This window comes from Asterias rubens, chromosome 6, assembly GCF_902459465.1.
Source record: "Asterias rubens chromosome 6, eAstRub1.3, whole genome shotgun sequence".
Taxonomy (NCBI): domain Eukaryota; kingdom Metazoa; phylum Echinodermata; class Asteroidea; order Forcipulatida; family Asteriidae; genus Asterias; species Asterias rubens.
In genome coordinates, this window is record NC_047067.1 from 20544484 (window position 1) to 20565174 (window position 20691).

The window sequence follows — 20691 nt, forward strand, 5'->3', positions numbered from 1 at the left end:
TGAATTCTTTTGTTAATAATTTTGTATGAATTCTTTTGTTAATAATTTTGTATGAATTCTTTTGTTTTGTTTTACAGAAAACACTGCAATGTTGAATATCAGCAAGTGGTGAGCTTAGGACTATCTTGGCCGTTCAACCGCTGCCACTGACATCATGTTTGGTGGCAGCAACACGAAGGACATTTCCAAACCCTCGTGTACAGTGCAGTGGAAGGATTTTCGTATCCACCAACGGATTAGGCAGCTTTGCTTTAGTTTATTTGTCTTCAGTCGTAACAATTTTCCAAGTTATAATGATCCGGAGGGAGTGAGAAATAATTTTATAAGCCATAATAATTTACGTATAAATGTACATGTATATTATTTCATTTTGTTTCTTTCAGAGGGGTGGGTGGTTCAAATTGAATAATTTAATTTGAACCACCCACCCCTCTGAAAGACACAAAATGTAAATTACTATGGCTTATAAAATTAGGTGTGTGGTTCAAATTGATTAATTTAGCACTTATGTGCAATAAACTTGTCCCCTGTTGTCAACAATACACTATGATTAACATGGTAACAACATTCAACTTGGTTAGCAGAAATATAAAAACAAAACAAAAAAACAGAAGCCTACATGTACACCTCACATAATAACGACAACACTAAAACTGTATGTATTTGCAAACGACAATAGTTTATTTTTCAGTTTTAAATATCAAAATTTAAAAAAGGTTGCCTAGTGATAGAGAAATCATCTGAACATTCCGTCGTCAAAAAAAGTTAACTATACAACCCTGTCAACGCCCCTCCCCCTAAAAAAGAAAACCTAGGCCATGTTATGTACCTACAGTTAGCTGTGGTTCTCTTTGTAAATTGTAAATTAAGTTGTACATTAAAAGAATATAATAAAATCATTGTGTACAGACCATGTTATTCTGTTTTTAAACAAAGTTGATTGTACTACCCTGGTTACCCCCCCCCCCAAAAAAAAATATATATAAAAAAATAAAATAAAACCCACATCAATGTGTACAAGCTAGGGCCCAATTTCATGGATCTGCATACTGTAAACAAAGAATCGGCACTTGCGGAAGCAGGGAATTATGTGCTTACATCAAGCGCGTTTCACAGGTTACCAGCGAATTTTGGCTTTTGCCGGTCATGGGTGCATACTTGGTTTATACCAGGCATTCTACGCTTACAAAGTAAGCGCAGAAATTTAGCGTTTGGACGTAAGCAGAGAATGGTGATCATAAGCGCAGAATTTGGTGGTGAACAGATCCATGAAACTGGGCACAGGTCATTCTTTCTTCAAACAAAGTTGAACCCACTACCTTTGAACCCCCACCCCCCCCCCCAAAAAAAAAAAAAAAAAAGCTGCTGCATCCTTTTCCGGCTGGTGAAGGTTGATGTCAATGACACGGGGGTTACACATCAGCTGCGGATGGAGTTGTTTTCATGTCTTGTCACCCTGCTGACAATGAACAAGTGCATTGTGCATGCATTCTTTGCGTATCTGTTTAATGAAAAATAAAAAACAAAACCAAATAATCGTTATGTGGGATTTCTTGAAAATTTACATGGCAGAAATACAATCTCGGAAGGTTCGACGTAACACCACAGACTGACAATCTCTCTTTGAGTTGGCATAGTTTTGAAAAGAACCTTACAAGAGTTAACGCAAAACCAGAACAAAAGGAGTCCACATGCAACAAAACCATGCAACAAAACCATGCAACAAAACCAGGGGGCAGGTTTTCTTTATGTCTGATAGAAAACATGACCTCCAACCACCCCCCTCCCCCAGATCTACACCTAGTACAAAACTGTTCTTGCGATTCAACACCCCATCCCCTCCCCCCCCCCCCCTCCACCGTGAACAGTTTTCAAAGGGGCAGCTGAAAAACTAAAAATGAAGAAATCATCTGATCCTCTGAAAATTTGCATGCATAGGCCTACTACTTACCTAAATTGCTATTGAGAATCTTAGGTCTCCATTTCTAGTTCTGGCTAGCATGTCTCCGTCCTGCATTGTCTTCGTCCTGCATTCTCATTGTAGTGTAGAGCTGCGAGTTATTTCTGTACAAAAAAATATAAAAACAAAAAATAAATAAATAAATAAAAAAACTAGTGCTGAAAAAGAACTGGCCTTATTTTTCAAATGCAAATATAGTAAACACTCCATGTAATTAACCGTGCCAAGCCAATAAACACAGCTATAGGAAAACTTCAAACTAAACTTCTCTGGAATTGGTAATTCCTGAATTAGGAGAGAAAAAAATCTGAATGACCATGGATGGGCAATTATATGGATGGGAGTTTGAACATATTTTTGAGCTGTGCCTTAAAAAAAAAGCGAACAATTCTTAGGCAGCTTTGGCAAAAACAATGTCCAGCAATCCAGTATAGACCAATATAAATACATGTCAGCGAGGCCAATAAACTGTTAACTGTAACAATCAACTTTTTAAATGGATTAATATAGTGTTCACACATGGTTGAGCATGAACATGCCAGAAAATGTAAACCAGGGCATAAACATGCCAAAAGCACTTGGGTGGCTACATGGATTCATCACTCAACAGAGTCAATACACTATGTAGATATTTTATGGTAGTCGGGTCAGATTCAGAGCATGCACATCGTGACAAGATGATTGTTCCTTGCATGAAAAGGGTAGAGATTGTTTACTATTTTTCTTATTACAAATACATGTACATGTATTGGGCCTGAATTAATAATGGAGATAGTTTCTCAGTAGTAGATTTTTAAAGATTATTAACAAGTACTTACCAGGCTTTTCTCCCTCTCTTTTCTGTAATGCCACTTGATTCTTTTGCTGTTCCACGGCCACTTGCGACCAGGGCCACGGCAGAGGGACCCCGTCAACGTCGTACTCGTAGCATGCACAAGCAGCACTGGCTGGGGCCTGGTGGTAGAAGATCCCCCTGAATTCTCTCGATGTTTAGAGCTTTAAATTTCGGAATCAATCCAGGCTTCTTACACAAACTTTGAAACTACAAGTGCATCCACAAACAACCAAATAGTCGGCAGTATTTATAGCTGATACACTAGAAACAAAAAGCTTCGTAGCACACACACACGCCTGTAGTGTGGATGAAAACGCATACACAACACACGGAGTAACATGGCGTAATCTTTGTTTACTCTCGTTGCTTCATGGGTAATACGTCACCAGTTTTTGACTGCGTTCATGACGTCCGCTGGTTTACAAATCCGCTTGGATTTCAGTGTTGGTTTAATAGCCGGGAACCAGTACAGGGCGGGAAATTTCAAAATCGAAGAATCGAGGTCAAATTTTGTCGGTCAAATTGTAGCAAAAGTATTTGGAGAAAAACATGACCACAACAATGAATTGATAGCTGAACACAACATAAACAAGTTCTGAGAGTGATTTTAAAGTAGGAGTACCGTTATAGTCCATGTTTAAGCAAGACACCTGTTTTTAATCGTTTCTCTTCAATCAGAAATAAATGAGCACATTTGAGGGTAGAGCTTGTCAATGTGAATGATTAGCACTCTTTGCCCCCACTTCACTGCTTGTACTGCATACTCCTTGATGTGGTAGTTTTAGTCATAAAGCTCAATAATGACAAAGGGTAACTTATAGCTTTGAGGTGCCTACTTGGCCCGAAAAGACTCTTAATAAATGAATTTGTTTTCAAGTTTGACACAAGCTAAACAACATGAGCAGCCACCTTTAGATATTGTCTAGTGACTGCTAGGTCATGACACTCTATGATGTAAATAAATGTTGCATCTTATGTTTTAAAGAAAGGTTTGTTCATGTAATGACTATCTCTAATGAGTTGGGGTGATTCTGAAACTAACTGTTGGTTTCAACTCAACGTTTAGATCAATATGCTCTGATCGTCTTCTGGAGAAAGCTGGACTCTGATGCTGCATGCTGCTTAAGCGCTGAACTACTTTTCTTATCTTTTGTTTTTATTTTTGATAGTTATTTGATGAAAGATCAGTTGAGAGGACCCAGTAGTACCGAGGCCTACGTTCGTGCTTTACAGAGAGGCTGCAGATGTGTTGAATGTGAGTTTTATTAATTTATTCACTTCAGATTTAAACAGAATTTTAAAAAGCACTGAAATGAAACATCTAAATTAACAATCTAGTTGTCTGTCTACAGTCTGGGTGTATAACATAGATGGTGCAAGTTGAATGTTTGTTGTTCTTGGATCCATTCAGGGGCATGGTTTCCCTCATATGAACAGGCATAACATTCTTGTGCCACTTCCCAGACATACTCAGACCACATTATGCTTAATGCACAACAGACGCAGTTCTCATGCTTAGACCTCCATAATGATCACAGTCTAGAGGGACAACCACCCTGGATGGGTGGCTTGTATACATCAACTAGTATAAACTCATTTACTGGAGCATTAATCTTTACAAATAACCATTTATTTATTACACCAATTTTTCACATATAATCTTGAACTCATCAGACTTTATAATTGCCATATAATCGCGTCTGTACACCTGGAAATGGCGCAGTTTGCAAAAAAAACATTGTCCCGTGTGACATGGTCCTTAAGGTTGTTCAAACTGTTCAAGGAAATTTGATTCTGTTTCTGCCATGACTGGTTGATATAAACATTGAGCGTGGGGTTTGGGGCAGGGAGGTATGGGGGAATAGTGTACTTGCACTTGACTTACACAGTCGGGACTTACAGTCGGGACTTACACAGTCGGGACTTACAGTCGGGACTTACACAGTCGGGACTTACAGTCGGGTGTCGTTAATTGAGATCTTTGAACATCAAACATGGTTTGCATTAAAAGCTACACCTCACCTTTCCTGTGACTCATCATTCAGACCAAGCCTGGTTATATGAACATCCAATGCATACATATAGGGTCCTTCAAAGGCAGGAAGCAAATCATTTACAAATCTGTGTAATTAAACCCCCCCCAAAAAAAAACCAAAAACACATACATCGGGTAAACATCAAGTTTAAATTAAGGTTTTTTAAGTCGCCCTAAAAAAAGTAGGAAACCTTTTCTTAGAATTTTGAGCTAAATAAGAAGGACAGCAACACATTTGTTTAAAGCATTATGACTTCAGACACACTGACTTAAAAGCTTCCATTACTCCTCTTTTAACATTAGTTGAGAAACAGCTAATAGGATTCTTGACTTCATGTTCTGACCCCTCATTGACCCTATGGCAAAGAAATAAAGAAATGACTAAAAAACAACCACATGTGGGTTTTACTGTCTTTCAGCTAAGCTGATAATTAATGTTACTTTGTATAAAATGTAATCACTAGCATTTCCTTGGAATGGTCATACGTTGGTTGCTCACTCAGCGTGAAAATGATTTATGATGAAAGAACTGTGATGAGAGATGTACATGTCGGGCTGCGCTTAAATCAGTTGGTACTTGGGCTTAGAGAAGCATTTTTCAGTTGGTTGAAGATAATGATGTTGGAAGCCCATCCAGTGTCTGGCTCCGTAATGGACTTGCAATATTGGGTAACTTCCAATTGATTGTTTTTAATTTAATTGTTCCCCAGGTTGTTCTTGTGGTTTTTTTTTTATAAAGGGCACATGAATGAACTACTTGTAATTTTAGTTTCATTTTTCTCCACCGGTTCTTGTTTTGAGATTCCATTCTGAAGTATAAGAAGATCGTGAGGCTTTAAAGTGTGTGGCTACAATCTTTAAAATGTGATAATTCACATTTCAGAACTTTTCCTTGGTTGCATCTGAAGAAACTGAAGAAATCTCTGAATTTCAAAAATGCATTGGATTCCCATTTGTCATCTTTTGTTTGACAGTATTTTGTTGATTTTCCTTCCTTTAGTGGATTGTTGGGACGGCCATGACAAGGAGCCTGTAGTTTACCACGGCCACACCCTTACCTCTAAGATCAAGTTTAGAGACGCCATTGAAGCTATTGAGAAGTATGCCTTCAAGACATCAGAGTAAGTGGAGGATAAGATTATTGACTTCCATCTTGAGATATTAAACATGAAGCGAGGGACCAGTTGTAGATTGAGACCGGGGAAGGGTGTCTTTTTTAAAGCATGGTATAGTTATGTTACTTGATGATACAAGACAGTTTATGATTTTGAAAACCTAGCCTACTTTTATTATTATTGGTGATTTGTGTTGACTGAAACCACTCTTTCAACCTACAAGTTAAATAGAACAAGCTTACACAACATTAAAAGGGTTTAGAATATGAATCATAAAAAGCATAATGGGTCATATATTTTAAGACATCACGCTAGATGAATTCACATACATTGAGACTACTGCGAAGAGCAAATAGAAACTATACACAACGTGTGATGCAGATCTGTGATTATTGATATTTAATATCAATATTTGTTGTTCTTACTACGTGCAGATACCCATTGATCTTGTCTATTGAGAATCACTGCAGCATCCCACAGCAGAAAGTTATGGCTAAACAACTTAAGATTGTCTTTGGAGGTATCCTTTGAAACGACGAAAGCTGAGCTCAAAGCAGAGAACCATTTTGAACTACTATTTGCTAAACAATAAGTTACTCCATGCTTTACCTCCAGGATCTTTCTTTATGAGATCGTTCCTGTTATGATTCCTTGACTAATCCATGCTCAGATAAACTCTACTTACAAGACATCACGGAAGACCAAACCGCTCTACCGTCCCCGGATGAATTAAAAGGCAAAGTAATCATTAAGGTAAACCCTCTCCCCATCCCCCTCCCCATTCATACCCACCCCCTTTATTTCAGTTGAGAATCAGTGTGGGTTCGAATCCTGGTCCCGGTAGACCAAACCGCTCTACCGTCCCCGGATGAATTAAAAGGCAAAGTAATCATTAAGGTAAACCCTCTCCCCATCCCCCTCCCCATTCATACCCACCCCCTTATTTCAGTTGAGAATCAGTGTGGGTTCGAATCCTGGTCCCGGTAGACCAAACCGCTCTACCATCCCCGGATGAATTAAAAGGCAAAGTAAACATTAAGGTAAACCCTCTCCCCATCCCCCTCCCCATTCATACCCACCCCCTTTATTTCAGTTGAGAATCAGTGTGGGTTCGAATCCTGGTCCCGGTAGACCAAACCGCTCTACCGTCCCCGGATGAATTAAAAGGCAAAGTAATCATTAAGGTAAACCCTCTCCCCATCCCCCTCCCCATTCATACCCACCCCCTTTATTTCAGTTGAGAATCAGTGTGGGTTGCAATCCCGGTCCCGGTAGACCAAACCGCTCTACCGTCCCCGGATGAATTAAAAGGCAAAGTAATCATTAAGGTAAACCCTCTCCCCATCCCCCTCCCCATTCATACCCACCCCCTTTATTTCAGTTGATAATCAGTGTGGGTTCGAATCCTGGTCCCGGTAGACCAAACCGCTCTACCATCCCCGGATGAATTAAAAGGCAAAGTAATCATTAAGGTAAACCCTCTCCCCATCCCCCTCCCCATTCATACCCACCCCCTTTATTTCAGTTGAGAATCAGTGTGGGTTCGAATCCTGGTCCCGGTAGACCAAACCGCTCTACCGTCCCCGGATGAATTAAAAGGCAAAGTAAACATTAAGGTAAACCCTCTCCCCATCCCCCTCCCCATTCATACCCACCCCCTTTATTTCAGTTGAGAATCAGTGTGGGTTGCAATCCTGGTCCCGGTAGACCAAACCGCTCTACCGTCCCCGGATGAATTAAAAGGCAAAGTAAACATTAAGGTAAACCCTCTCCCCATCCCCCTCCCCATTCATACCCACCCCCTTTATTTCAGTTGAGAATCAGTGTGGGTTGCAATCCTGGTCCCGGTAGACCAAACCGCTCTACCGTCCCCGGATGAATTAAAAGGCAAAGTAAACATTAAGGTAAACCCTCTCCCCATCCCCCTCCCCATTCATACCCACCCCCTTTATTTCAGTTGAGAATCAGTGTGGGTTCGAATCCTGGTCATGACGCTTGTGTCCTTGCTTTTCTGTAATTTCTTCTCTTCACTCAGGGATATAAATGGGTACCTGTGAGGGTAAAGGTTGATATTGTGTATGGATGGAAAAGCCTTCAGAGAGCCATGACCCGGGGCTGTAAAATCCCTAGGGAGCTGAGACAAGATGACAGGAATGTTATTGACCGAATGACCAGGGCACTAATGTATAGATACGGTTATATAACAGCTAGTTATGATAATAAATATTCATCCTTGATATTATCGGTGTTACATTCCTGCTCAGAACAAGAAACTTCCCCCACCAGTGGATGCTGCAGCAGCAGATGATGGTGATGTCAGTGATGAAGATGAAGCGGCTGAATTGGAGTCTAGTGATGCTGATATCCAAGCAGAGATTGCTAGAAAAGAGAAGAAGGTTAGTTGATTTAGAGCATTTTTATAGCAATCACCCCCCCCCCCCCTGAAAACGGAAGGAGCTTGTCTGACCCATATTTCTACACTGAAATGGTAATGAATGGTTCAAATGTAGATCCAACTATGTACACAAATTATTCTTTATCTTGCACTGAAAAGCTCCTGAAATGGAAGCATTCTTCTTTGGAAAGTCTAGGTTAACTTTCCTTAAACATTGACTCTTGTCACATCATTGTATAATGTAATTGACACCCATTTCCCTTGCACACCGCACTCATTTCATTCAAACTCTTGCACCCTTGATGTAGTCTTGTCTCCAGGTGACCTCTGACCTCCAATATCCTCTGATGTATATCACTCCATAACAAAGTGGACTTGAATATGATTGCAATACCTCACCCTGTAATGTTTGGGTCACAGCCTTAAGTCCTTCTCAATCCTTCATATTGCCAATGAAGATATAGAAAGATTCAGGAGGGTAGGCAATAAGGGGTGCTTGAATGTGTTTATTTGAGGCCATACCCTTTCCTCATTTCACGTCGTCTCCCCCCCCCCCTCCCTCAAGAGAAATCATAATTATAAGAATAATATCAATAGCAAAACTGATATGTACAGAATTGATGTAGACAAAAGTCTGACTAGATGTTTTGCCTGTCTTCATAGTTTTTACCCAACCAAACTAAAATGTCCACTGTACACGTGCAGCACTAGCCAAGTATGAACATGTAGAACAATCAATCAGGGGGGCCCTAATGAGACAGCTTATTCTGACCATGGTGTGGGGAGCTATTCACATAGCTCATCATTGGGATTCATGTTTGGATGTTTTTGAATGCACTTTTCATTACACTGTCATGATTCTCCTGTACTCTTTCCCACTTTTCCTTCACCAGGTCTCCAAAAAAGAAGGACAGGTTGGTTTTATTATTCATTTTAATTTCTCTCAATTATTATTTGGAATGATGGCTATGGTCACACTTTATATCATTGTATCCTGGCACAATATCATGGCTTTACTTTCCATGGAGTTATGTGCTTACCGTCACCATTCTCGACTTACGGGCAGCTAATAGTCATAAATAAAGTGACTTGAAATGGACTCAGCCTGAGTTATTTTAAAGACCCTTTCGTTTGCAGTGTAAAGACGATGAAATTTCTTGATACTTGTCAATTTCTTACGAGCTGGTACCAGAGAATGGCTGATTTTAAAACTCATGGTTCAAGCTTGTGGCTGTCAAGGATCAAGCTTGTGGATGTGGCTCACGCTATGCTAGCCAGGGACCAATGTCATTTAAGCTCATCAACTTGTTAAGCACAGAAACATCCTGCTTAGCATGACCAGGATGCAAGCAAAATGAAATACTAACAATTGAAGTAATGTCTTTGGCTTTAATGGCATTATTTAATTTTTTAAATCATTTGCTTTTCATTGTGTTATATTTTAACATCATCATTTTTTCAACTTATTTTTTATTGTAATTTTTTTTAATAGAACTTGATATTTTGGTACTTGGCATTTAGTTGTCAGCAAAAGAAAAAGGATTGGAGATGGCCATAGTACTGGAAAAAGCTAAATCATGCCTGATAAACATTCAAAGAACATATTAACCGCATGAATACCCGTACTGGAAAAAAGCTAAATCATGCATGATAAACATTCAAAGAACATATTAACCGCATGAATACCCGTGATATTCATTAACCATTATGCTGGGTTTTTTTATGGCTCTAAACATTCAAACATTTGTCACTATACTTGATTAAATAAACAAACTTCTTTTGCTGGATTAGTTCCTTTAAAGACATGGTAAAGCTTTTGTGACTACACAGGGAATACAAATTAAGGTTTGTATCCTAAAAGCATTTATGGTAAGCAATTTATAGTACTAGTCGTCATGAGAAAAGAAATGTCGTCTAAGATTCTTGGAAAACGTTTGTTTGAATTGTCCTTCTAAAAAATAAGCACTATTATCAAATTCAAGATTATTCACCAATGTGGCTTAGTCTTTCTTAGCCAAACAATTACCAAAAATTGTGCTGAAATCAGTTAAGGTAGAGTTTCCTTTGAACTCTGAGGGTTGGAATTCATGAACCTGTTGATCAACCATTGCTTCATTCATCTCATTTATCCTGCCTTTTTTGCCCGTCCCTCAAACACTTTCTAAGATTTCCAGACTGAATGGTTTTTCCATCTCCGGGATTGAGGTAACAGTTTGTATATCTTGCCCCGCCTATCTCCAATGATCTTACCCTGATGTGTGCAAGTCTTCTTTAAGTCCCCAGCCGCTGGCGTAGATCTTAGGTCTTCAAAAATCTTCATGTCTAATATAGAAATCTATCTATTTGTAAACTGTTGAAGCAACTGTTATACTGAGTGTAGTTATGTATGCCATGCTTGTGTAGTGAAGTACAAGGCTGTGCATGCATTAGTAGGTAATTTATCTACCACAAAGTTTGATTGATGTTTCCGGTGTTGTTTTGATTTTGGATTCAAGAGTGCCTAGATGTCTTAATCGCTAGTAATACCACTACTATTCTTTCTCATCATGCAGTTACTGCATCTATTAAATACAGTCAGAAAAACTGAGTACGCTGTTTTAGCTCATGTTGAGCAGCTCTCAGAATACATGTAGTTGTCTTCTATTGTTGATCGTATTTCTTTATTTCAAACTAATTTGAGTGGTAGAATGCAGTGTTATAAAGTAACTACATAAATTCCTGTTTCTGTCCTTGATGCCTTTATGACCTTTACTTGCTTTCAAATCAATACCATTCTTGTTTTAGGAATCTCTGCTGCTTCTTGTGTTGTACAATGTCTATGTTACCTGCATGTACACTACCTACTTACTACATACAATGTTAGAGCTTTGTGCTTGAATCTTGCCCACCTATTGCACGTTTTCATTTGTCTGTTAACCATAACTGCTTTATATAATAGCAATATGCAGTTCTTACATGTATGTAGTGCTTTATTTGTACACCCCAGTGTTTCCCATGCACCCATCCCCAAGCTATGCAGAGTTATGTTCAAAGTATAATAAAATTTATACAGCACCATGTAACAGTTTACAAGGTGTTGCTATGGCGCAATCTACAGCCAAGCATGCCAGAAAAACAGAAAATAGTAATCCTTTTCCAAAGCTGAATATTGAGAGATATCTTGTCTCCTGTATCTCTTGCCCTGCATGGACCTTCCAATAATCCCATCAAGAGCTTCTCATGTTCCCATTGTGAATGAATTGATGCACCATGCTCATCAAAGCACCAATGCTAACAAGAACTCTGAATCCATCAAAAATAAATAAACAGTTTTGGGTGGATTTTGGTTGGTCATCTGAAGGATCAAATTTAACCTTGCATCTTGACAACCACCCAATTCTGGCATTGAAGATACAGAGACGACACTTGTCTTGTTTTCATTCCTTTTCTACTATCGTATTCCGTACCAGCCACCTCGCAATAATAAAGGACAAGAACCATTGAACACTAGCAAGCTCTGTCTTTATACCCACTAACTGTTCTCACTTGACAAAGCGCTATCAAACATAGACCTTATCACAAATACTCAGTACGTGTGCGCTACCCGCTGAATGAGCTGCCTGTAGTCTGAGATTGACCAGCATGCACCTCATTTAACAGTTAGCGCTTGAACAATTGGTATTTGCGAAAAGGTCTATTTCGGTTTGACATCACGAGTGCATGCCCTCTATTAATGATATTGTGTCTACACGTATTGCTTGAAGCAAACAGCAGTAGAACGTTCTTGCACCAAGCCTGAAATACTAACTGACACCATTTCTTCTAATCCCTCTTTATTTAACACAGGCTAAATTGAAGCTTGCCAGAGAGATCTCTAATCTTGTCAATGTTTGTAAGAGCGTTCACTTCAAGAGTTTCCAACACTCCAAGGAACATCGTGAGTTAACTTTCTACCTAGAGGTCAAGTTCATGAAACTGAACATGATGTATCTTTATATACTGTGTACTCAGAGGGGGTTAGTCTCCCTAAACTTCATGAGATTTATGAAACCATTTGTTTTTTGGTGCTCCGTTTGATCTGTCTTCCTCATAATGGCTTGACAGACAAATATACATGTGCTTTCTGCTCTACCGGCCAGGCTTCGGACTGATGATACCCAAGCCTACATCCGTATGGACTGTAAATGGGGTAACCCTGTTTCAGCCCTAGGAGTAGGTGGCAACGGCCTCTTTAATAAAATAATTGTAGCCCACACCTTGAAATGGCCTTCAGGCCTTGTGTGTCTGGCGACTTGCATAAAAAAAATTAAAAATAATAATAAATAGACAACAGCAATACTCTCTTATATAACTCCCATCCCATCACTGTTTGTCCTTGATTTAGATAAGTGCAATGAGATGGTGTCACTCGGAGAGAGCAAAGCTTTTGACCTGGCTAAAGGTAGTGGTCAAGAAATGGCCGAACACAACACTCGCTTCTTGACCAGGATCTACCCTGCTGGCCGCAGGACAAACTCCTCTAATTACAACCCTATGAAGATGTGGACTGTAGGCTCACAGATCGGTAAGACACAATCATTCCATCCAAATCAAACAGCTATAGAGTTTTGATTAATTTGGAAATGTGTTCAGATAAAACTTTTTATGCAAAATGAATAATTTGTTTAGTTTTGTTTTATGCATCAAAAATTGGCTCAAAAATTGCTTAAGGACAAAAAGTAGCTTAGCACAACAAAAATATGCTTGCTAGAATGAGGTTACCAGCCCAAAATACAATGTCATACGTACCATCTGTTACTCTGTATCTGGCAAAGTTTTGCTTAGCAGGAACTTATCAGGTGAGGTTTGTGGTTGAACTATGAGTAAATCTTCTTTGAGAAGTGTTGGTTTGGAGAAGAACCACTGGTAGTCAACTCCACCGGTTCACTACTCACAAGAGATTTACACATGGTGCTATTGTAAACCTCACCTGATTATACCCACACCATGCAAAGTTTCAAATCCTACTTCGCAGAATGTCATTAATTGCATCCCAGATTCTCATGCATGTATCTTCTCTCACTCTCTTTGACTAGTTGCCCTGAACTTCCAAACACCATGTGAGGAGCTTAGTCTGAATCTAGGAAAGTTCCAACAGAATGGCAACTGTGGATTCATTCTTAAACCAGTCTTCCTTCGCAAAGGTAAGTAATTCCAGCTTGATGTTTAAATACATCAGTGTAACATTATCCTCTTTTATGCCAAGTATTTAATGCAGAGCAATAATAGGGAAATCCCCTAAGCTCATAATGGTATCAGAAGCCCAAGATATATTATTCAACCGAATGTTGAGAGACTGTGACCTTATATACTTGATTGTCTACAGTCCCAGCCAAAATGTTTTGACCACCCATTTGCAACATTACAATTAACATTCCTTGTCCACTTCCCTAACTTCCCTAATGACAATAAACATTCTCTCCCCCTCTCCAACCATCCTTAGTCATAATATTTCACTCTGATTCTAACAACACTCCCTAGACTACCCCCTCTCCGACCGTCCTTAGTCATAATATTTCATTCTTTGTTCATCCTTGGTCTTTTACAGCCAACATGCAGTTCAACCCTGACAGCCCAGGGGACCAGTACACACAGAAACTTACACTGAGGGTGAGTCAAGTGGAACAAAGTTCCTTCACAACTTTGAACTTTGTACTTTAAAGAGTTAAAGTGTTTAATTTGTCAGACAACATTTAGCATGGAGTTTTTACCTGTTGTTTTCTTCAGATTATTAGTGCTCAACAGCTTCCCAAGCCATCTCGAGAGGTCATTGACCCCTATGTTGAGGTCACTGTCCTGGATGTAAATGCAGAATATGAAGAAAAGACAGAAGTGATTGAGAATAACGGTAAGTCAGTAATCAACATTTACTTTCAGCCATTTTTACTTATTTTTTATTTTTATTTTGTTTTCTACCAATTTGCACCAAACAAGGCTAAAACCACTCTAGGTATGGGGCTACAAGAAGTAAAGAAGTTATTCATGTAAGAATTGAATGGAAGAATTGATATTCCTCTTGAAAACAGTCTAGGCTGTAGCATGTGTCCTTAACCAAGCATTTAACCAATGCTTCGTCCTATGGATGGGACATAAGCTGTTGGGCCTGTATGTTGTGTAACTCACGTAAACGAACACTTATCGAAAAAAGAAGGGTTTCTTCCTGGTGTTCCTGGAGTGCGTTTTGGCGACCCCAACCAAAAACTGTTTCGGTTGTTGGTCGTTGGTTCTGCTGTTCAGACTGAACGATAACCGAGTTGTGAGCTCGGTTACCGTTTTGGTTATGACGTCAGAAACAATTTTTTGGTTGGGTTTGCCAAAACGCACTCCTGGTTTGATTGTAAACCATTACATGGTGCTTTAAAGGAATACGTCTCGTACTTCAAACCGTAGCTCCACATACCTTGCAGGACAAAATACTGAGTGCTTTGATACACCCCTAGAGATGTGATAAAGCGCTATATAAAAATCTAGTAGTATCCCTAGTATTATCCTTTTCCTTTCCAGGTTTCAACCCAGAATGGAATCACATCATGGAGTTCGAGATCAAATCTCCTGAGCTGGCCATGTTGCGATTTGTTGTCAACGATCGAGACAGATTGAAGGATGATTTCATTGCTCATTATGTCATCCCTATTGCCAGCATGCAACTCGGTAAGGAAGCATTCTCAGACTAAATATCAAGGAGGTTGTATCTCACTTAGCCTAAAAACATTTGTGTAATGAATCTTTTGCAATCTTATCATTGTACACAGTCTTTGAGACTCCTTCAATTCAAACCCTCATATCTGTACAAACTCTAATGGTCGAGTCCATCAAATTCCAAGTTCTCCGGTTTCTTGTCTTTGTTCAAAGTCAGTAAAAAGATTACCTCAACCGTCTCAAATTAAAAAGATTTTGAAACCAGTTTTGAGACTAGGATAACATTTCATAGCCATTCTTATGCAATTTATGTTTATTATGAACCATTTCCAATAATGGTTCTCATGCTTTTTAAATCTTCTGAATGATTAAGTTTTCAATTTACATGTATAGTAAATGTTATTTTATGTCTAAAACCCATACCTCGATTCACCACGATACAAAGCCTAACTCTATACCCATACCTCGATTCACCACGATACAAAGCCTAACTCTTGAATTTCTGTATTCATGTACTAACAGGATACCATCATGTGCCACTGTTTAACATGGAAGGAGATGATTTGGAACCAGCTACGCTGTTTGTTCACACTCTGATGTCTGCTCCATAGATATCTATCAATCAGTTTCAGGACGACAGGTCAGTGTATCAATGTCTAGTTCCAATCTTCAATTGAAGGATCTCAAATAATTACATACAAATGATATTGGCTGGTTCGTCTAAACGAGAGCAGCGTTCACTGTTTGAATCGTCAAGAACAAACCAACAGTGTTTTTTCTTCAAGCCCAAACACTCCTTACAAAACAACAAAGATTTCACATCGTTGTACAGCACTAATAACCGGAAAGATTGAACACATCAAACAGCATTCCTGTGAAGGATGAAATGCTTGTTTGATTGTTTCAAAACACATCTACAAGAGCCACTCCACATAGCTTGAGGTGGAATGTAGCAGCTCAACTTACACCAGTGTCTCACTTAGGTTTGCAACAACACCATGTAATTATGAGAAGCTCTAATTGAAGGTCGTAAAATAGTAACACTGACAGTGTACCCAAGACTGGAGACGGGATTTACTTGAGCCAATCACAAGTATGAAGCAAAGGTTGAATAACAGAACTGGGATTTGATTAATTGCTTGATAGATGTAGAGTGGATCACCTTCTGTGTGTCTCTGTGGTTTGCCGTTAGTGTTTGTGTGGAGTTTGATCCAGATAAGAAGCTTTATCATTCCATTGAGGGGACATTCAAGATGACTTGTGGGGCACAAAAAGGAACATATTAGGAATAAATAATTCCACATCAAGTGCTTCTTCAACAAATAATTTTATCATAAAGGTATATAGGGACTTGTGTTTGTGCCAGTGGGTTTTATTTGTAGGCTATTTTGTCTGATGTAACATTTTTAAAGAAATTAAGCCCTTGTTTATTTTGAAAGGTTTAATGGAATTTGTAATGTGGATTTTATTTTTGTTTTAAGGAACTTTTTAAATGAGTGATTTTAGGGACTGGGTCTGAAAGAGGGGTCGTAAAACCAGTGGGGGGGGGGGAGGGTGGTGTTTCTGCGCATTTATACTGGAACAACCTAAACATGCCCATGTTAAATTAATCCTTCACACTTGATCCTGAAGATTAAGCATGAAAAGGCTATTGATATATTTGCCTTGCAGCACTTACAAAACTCATTTGATACATCAGTTTCAAATTACTTCAAAAAAACAAAATTATTAGTGATATTTTTAAGAACTCATTTCACTCCTAGGTAAGGAGAATAAGGTCGTATACTTATATAAAGCATTTTTACCAATCATGAATTGTGCAATTTTTGATACAGTTTTTAACAACTACATTTTTTAACTTAACACAAAACCAACTCTGCAAATTTATGAATTAAACATCTTCATCTTTTTTTATTATTATATTTTATTACTTAAAAGTAGGTGGAATAGCAATATTTAGAAATTGTTTTTGTAACTAAATATAATAATGACAATTTGTAGTGATCAGAAGCAACACTCTCGTCTTGAGTTGTGACCTTGGCCTTAAATTCAAATGATAAAAATTGTCATTGGTTTATTAGTTTGTGACTTTTGCAGACACTAGGTGGCAGCAGACACGCTGGGTTAATAATCCATTATGCTCAATTTGATCTATCTAAACAATGATACATTAATAACCTATCGTGCCCAAATACCACTCAATCAATACACACAGCTACCTCTGATAAAGTCACACTTCAAGCGATCAAATCATTTATTTTTGTATCAACATTTTTTGCTGAGATATATTAGAGAGAGAAGTTGAAATTTGTGTTGAAGATTGAGTAACACAAATTACAGAGCATAATTTAAAATGTAAGTATATTGTAAAGGGTGGTTTAATTTACAGTAATTTTTTTACATTTTTGTTTTATTGGTGTGTATTAAGTGGTTATGGTTAAGAAATGTATAGGTTTTTATAAAGGCTTATATTTACAAGGTTATCATGTTGAAAAATTCATATCTCAATATGCTGTAAACATCGTTAAGGCATGTTATGCTGCCACTTTGCATGTCATGGGAGTTTGGGATGTCAAAGAAATGTTTCATATGGAAAACAGGAAAAACATTTGTGTGCTGGGCTGTTTGTTTGTTCACGATTTTACAATTTAAAGAACCGTTACTATAAAAGTTGTATTACTGCTAATGAGAATATAAATTATTTTCAACTGCAAACAATAGCCAACAGTGATCAAATACAGAGGTGTTAATTTAATGAAGTATCTTGAAAGAATCTTACTAAAATTTGTGGTAAATTTTTTTATTCATTTTAATTTATAAAGATATTATTATATACATCCAAAAGGAAAATGGAATTTTAGCAAAAGAACAAAGCCCATCATGTATGAAATTTGGAAGTGGAAAAGTTGCACTAGATTATTTTGTCAACTTTGATCGTTCAAAAGTTGATCAATCAGTGACTTTCAAAATATTGAAAGTATAAATAAGGAGTGAATATTCACTGAAAATTCATTTAGTTTGCATCATCCATAGTGTGTGGCTGTGGGGTTTTTGCAGTTTGAGTTGTGTTACTGTGCAGTGTACATTTAAGCCAATATCATATCTCTACATAACATTGGTTTTCTAAAATGGCAGACAATGGACAGATTGTGGTCGCTTTTTGTATCAGCGTCCTGATCTAGCTACATTGTTCTTGATATTATTATTATGTATTCAAAACAAGTATTTAACAATGGGGTGGATAATTTCACTTCCTTGTTTATATCATTCCCAAAATACCACATTGCAAAAGCAGGTAACCAGGACCAATTAAGTGTGATTATGAACTTCGCAAGCAGATAAATTGATTCTGCAGTATTTTCAGCAGTATTTGCAACTAAGCAGTATTTGCAGCTAAGCAGTATTTGCAGCTAAGCAGTATTTTCAGCTAAGCATTATTTTCAGCAAGCATTATTTTCAGCAAGCATTATTTTCAGCTTATCAGCATTCTCCCAACTCCAATCAGAGCAAACTGATGGAAATGGTGAGCTGTTTCCCGATTCTTCTCATAAGCAACACAATTCATACAAAGATTGTTACCAAACAAATGCAAAATCAATGTTTCAAAATCCAATAAAGGAATTTGATGGGAGACAGAGATTTTAAACAAAACAAATATATATTTTTTTTAAGATTCGTTGTCTTGCTATTTTGATGAAATAAATGTATCTGCAGAGAAAAGAACATTTGAGCTTTGATCAAATCTAGTAACAATCCAACTTCCAAATGGATGATAAAGGCTTTTTATATTAAGGCTATTAAAAGTACAATAAACATGTAATAAACTGCATGAGCTAATAAAACAAAGAATGTAATATTACAATAAAGGACCATACTTAAACCTACTTAATAAAGACAGAAAAATTGTTTAAAATACTTGATTTTAATTGTTTGAGATCTGTTTTTTAAATGGTTATTTATTTGATCCATACACATGTCGGTTTGACATTTCCCAAAAATCTAAAACAATCAATTCTACATCACTAAATTATATAAACCATAAACAAGTATACCCCGTTAATGCTTAGTTTTTAGTGCATTATTTAAATTCCCTTTCTCTGAAAATGAAAAGAAAGAGAAAAAACCTCATAATATTCAAATGAAAAGACTTTGTAAAAAAATAAAATGAATGCATTCTTATATTGACATAGTTATTGTTAAGGGAAGTACCTCACTGCAGTGGGCAGTGGGGGGGGGGGGCGGGCAGTGGGGTCTTTAAATGCTGTGTCTCAGGGTTGGATGGTACTGAATATTTTCAATCTCGAAACATTCCGCTTAAAACTAATTATGTTTGTTTTTAATACATATATTGTGTTTTGACTATAACCAAACTGTTAGCATTATAATAGGCCTCTCCTAAGAGAGAGTGAGTTGTTCAGATATTGGTCAATGTCTGGTCTGTCTGGTCTAGAAACACGTCAACATTGCATCGTCCCTCCCAGCCAAACATAGCAGTAGTAAATAAAACCTTTATAAACAACATTTCCAATCGACCAAAATCAGTGGCATTGATGAATACAACAAAGGAAGTTGTGATGCTTGTTTGCAAGGGAATTACCCCGATACTTCCCTAACCCAAAGTTTGACCGACTTGTTTTTCTCTCTTCAAACATGGCTTATTGTGCGACAGTCTAACATTCAATGAAACATTGTTATGACTCGTACGTGGAGTTCAGGTTAGTTCTAACAACCTTTGAGTCTTACGATGCTGATACCATCAGTTACTAGTGGAACGAAGACCCGGAACTGGCAACGAATAAACAGTAGTTGGTCTGAAAAATTATATAAAAATAGGGTTATTCTTGAATGTTTATTCTAACAATGGTTTTCAGGGGTTTTATGGTTCTGTTATCAACTAATCTCTTCTTTTTTAAGAAAGAAAAAACAAAAGAAGAAAACAAGTTTGAGGATTGTTTTCAAATCAGAAAACCTAACTTATAAAGTTCTAGTGCCAATATAATAATAATAATAATAATAATAATAATAATAATAATAATAATAATAATAATAAACATTTATATAGCGCCAAATCCATTAAAAATGCTCCCAGGCGCTTTACAACAACAAAACATTTTAACCACAAAAACTAAATAATTACAAGATCCAAAAATAAAATCCATAAAGTATGATCATAAAACAATAAAGATACATGTACAAGTAAAAAGATGAGTATAATCAATTAAACACATTGAGTAAAAGCCACCGAAATTGTTTGATCCAGTAAAAAACACAAACAATAATTATGATAATAACAATTTTAAAAAAAACCGCAACAATGATATGAAGCAGCAGGGCAGTAAGAACATAGAAAAATACTTTAAGTTAAAAATGCTTCCCTAAAAAGATGTGTCTTAAGCCCAGATTTAAAGCTACAGAGGGAGTTTTCCTCCCTGAGACAAACATTTAGCTGGTTCCACAGACGAGGTGCTATTGCAGAGAAAGCTCTGTCATCGTAAGTACATAATCTAGTGTTCACAGGTTGCAATCTAGTTTTATCTGAGGATGAACGTGTGGTCCTACGTGAAGTTGAGTTAACCGTAAGCAATAGTTCACAAAGATAGCCTGGAGCTAGACTGTTTATACATTTAAAAACTAGCAGACAAATTTTATAAATAATACGATATACACTAGCGACTGTGCACAAAAATCCTTGAC

General features: G+C 37.6%; 1 protein-coding gene and 1 long non-coding RNA gene across 5 annotated transcripts in view; one reads left to right on the forward strand and one right to left on the reverse strand.

The window, feature by feature from the left end:
* LOC117291909 (1-phosphatidylinositol 4,5-bisphosphate phosphodiesterase delta-4-like) overlaps positions 1-18917 on the forward strand; it is a 35327-nt gene extending 16410 nt beyond the window's left edge. For 3 of the 4 annotated variants that reach the window (XM_033773915.1, XM_033773916.1, XM_033773914.1), the window contains exons 10-23: positions 3965-4050; positions 5831-5951; positions 6380-6465; positions 6616-6698; positions 8210-8341; positions 9234-9254; positions 10507-10545; positions 12166-12256; positions 12704-12883; positions 13395-13502; positions 13907-13968; positions 14086-14206; positions 14863-15009; positions 15520-18917. In XM_033773915.1, coding sequence (XP_033629806.1) covers positions 3965-4050; positions 5831-5951; positions 6380-6465; positions 6616-6698; positions 8210-8341; positions 9234-9254; positions 10507-10545; positions 12166-12256; positions 12704-12883; positions 13395-13502; positions 13907-13968; positions 14086-14206; positions 14863-15009; positions 15520-15608 — 1366 coding nt within the window. In that variant the 3' untranslated portion in view covers positions 15609-18917. The remainder of the gene's footprint in view (positions 1-3964; positions 4051-5830; positions 5952-6379; positions 6466-6615; positions 6699-8209; positions 8342-9233; positions 9255-10506; positions 10546-12165; positions 12257-12703; positions 12884-13394; positions 13503-13906; positions 13969-14085; positions 14207-14862; positions 15010-15519) is intronic. The other variant, XM_033773917.1, reaches the window with a different exon arrangement.
* Positions 1459-3096, reverse strand: LOC117291910. Its single transcript, XR_004519219.1, has 3 exons — positions 2779-3096; positions 1952-2064; positions 1459-1501 (listed from the first exon to the last, which is right to left on the reverse strand). It is a non-coding gene; the product is annotated as an uncharacterized LOC117291910 (long non-coding RNA).
* Positions 18918-20691: the final 1774 nt, after the last annotated feature.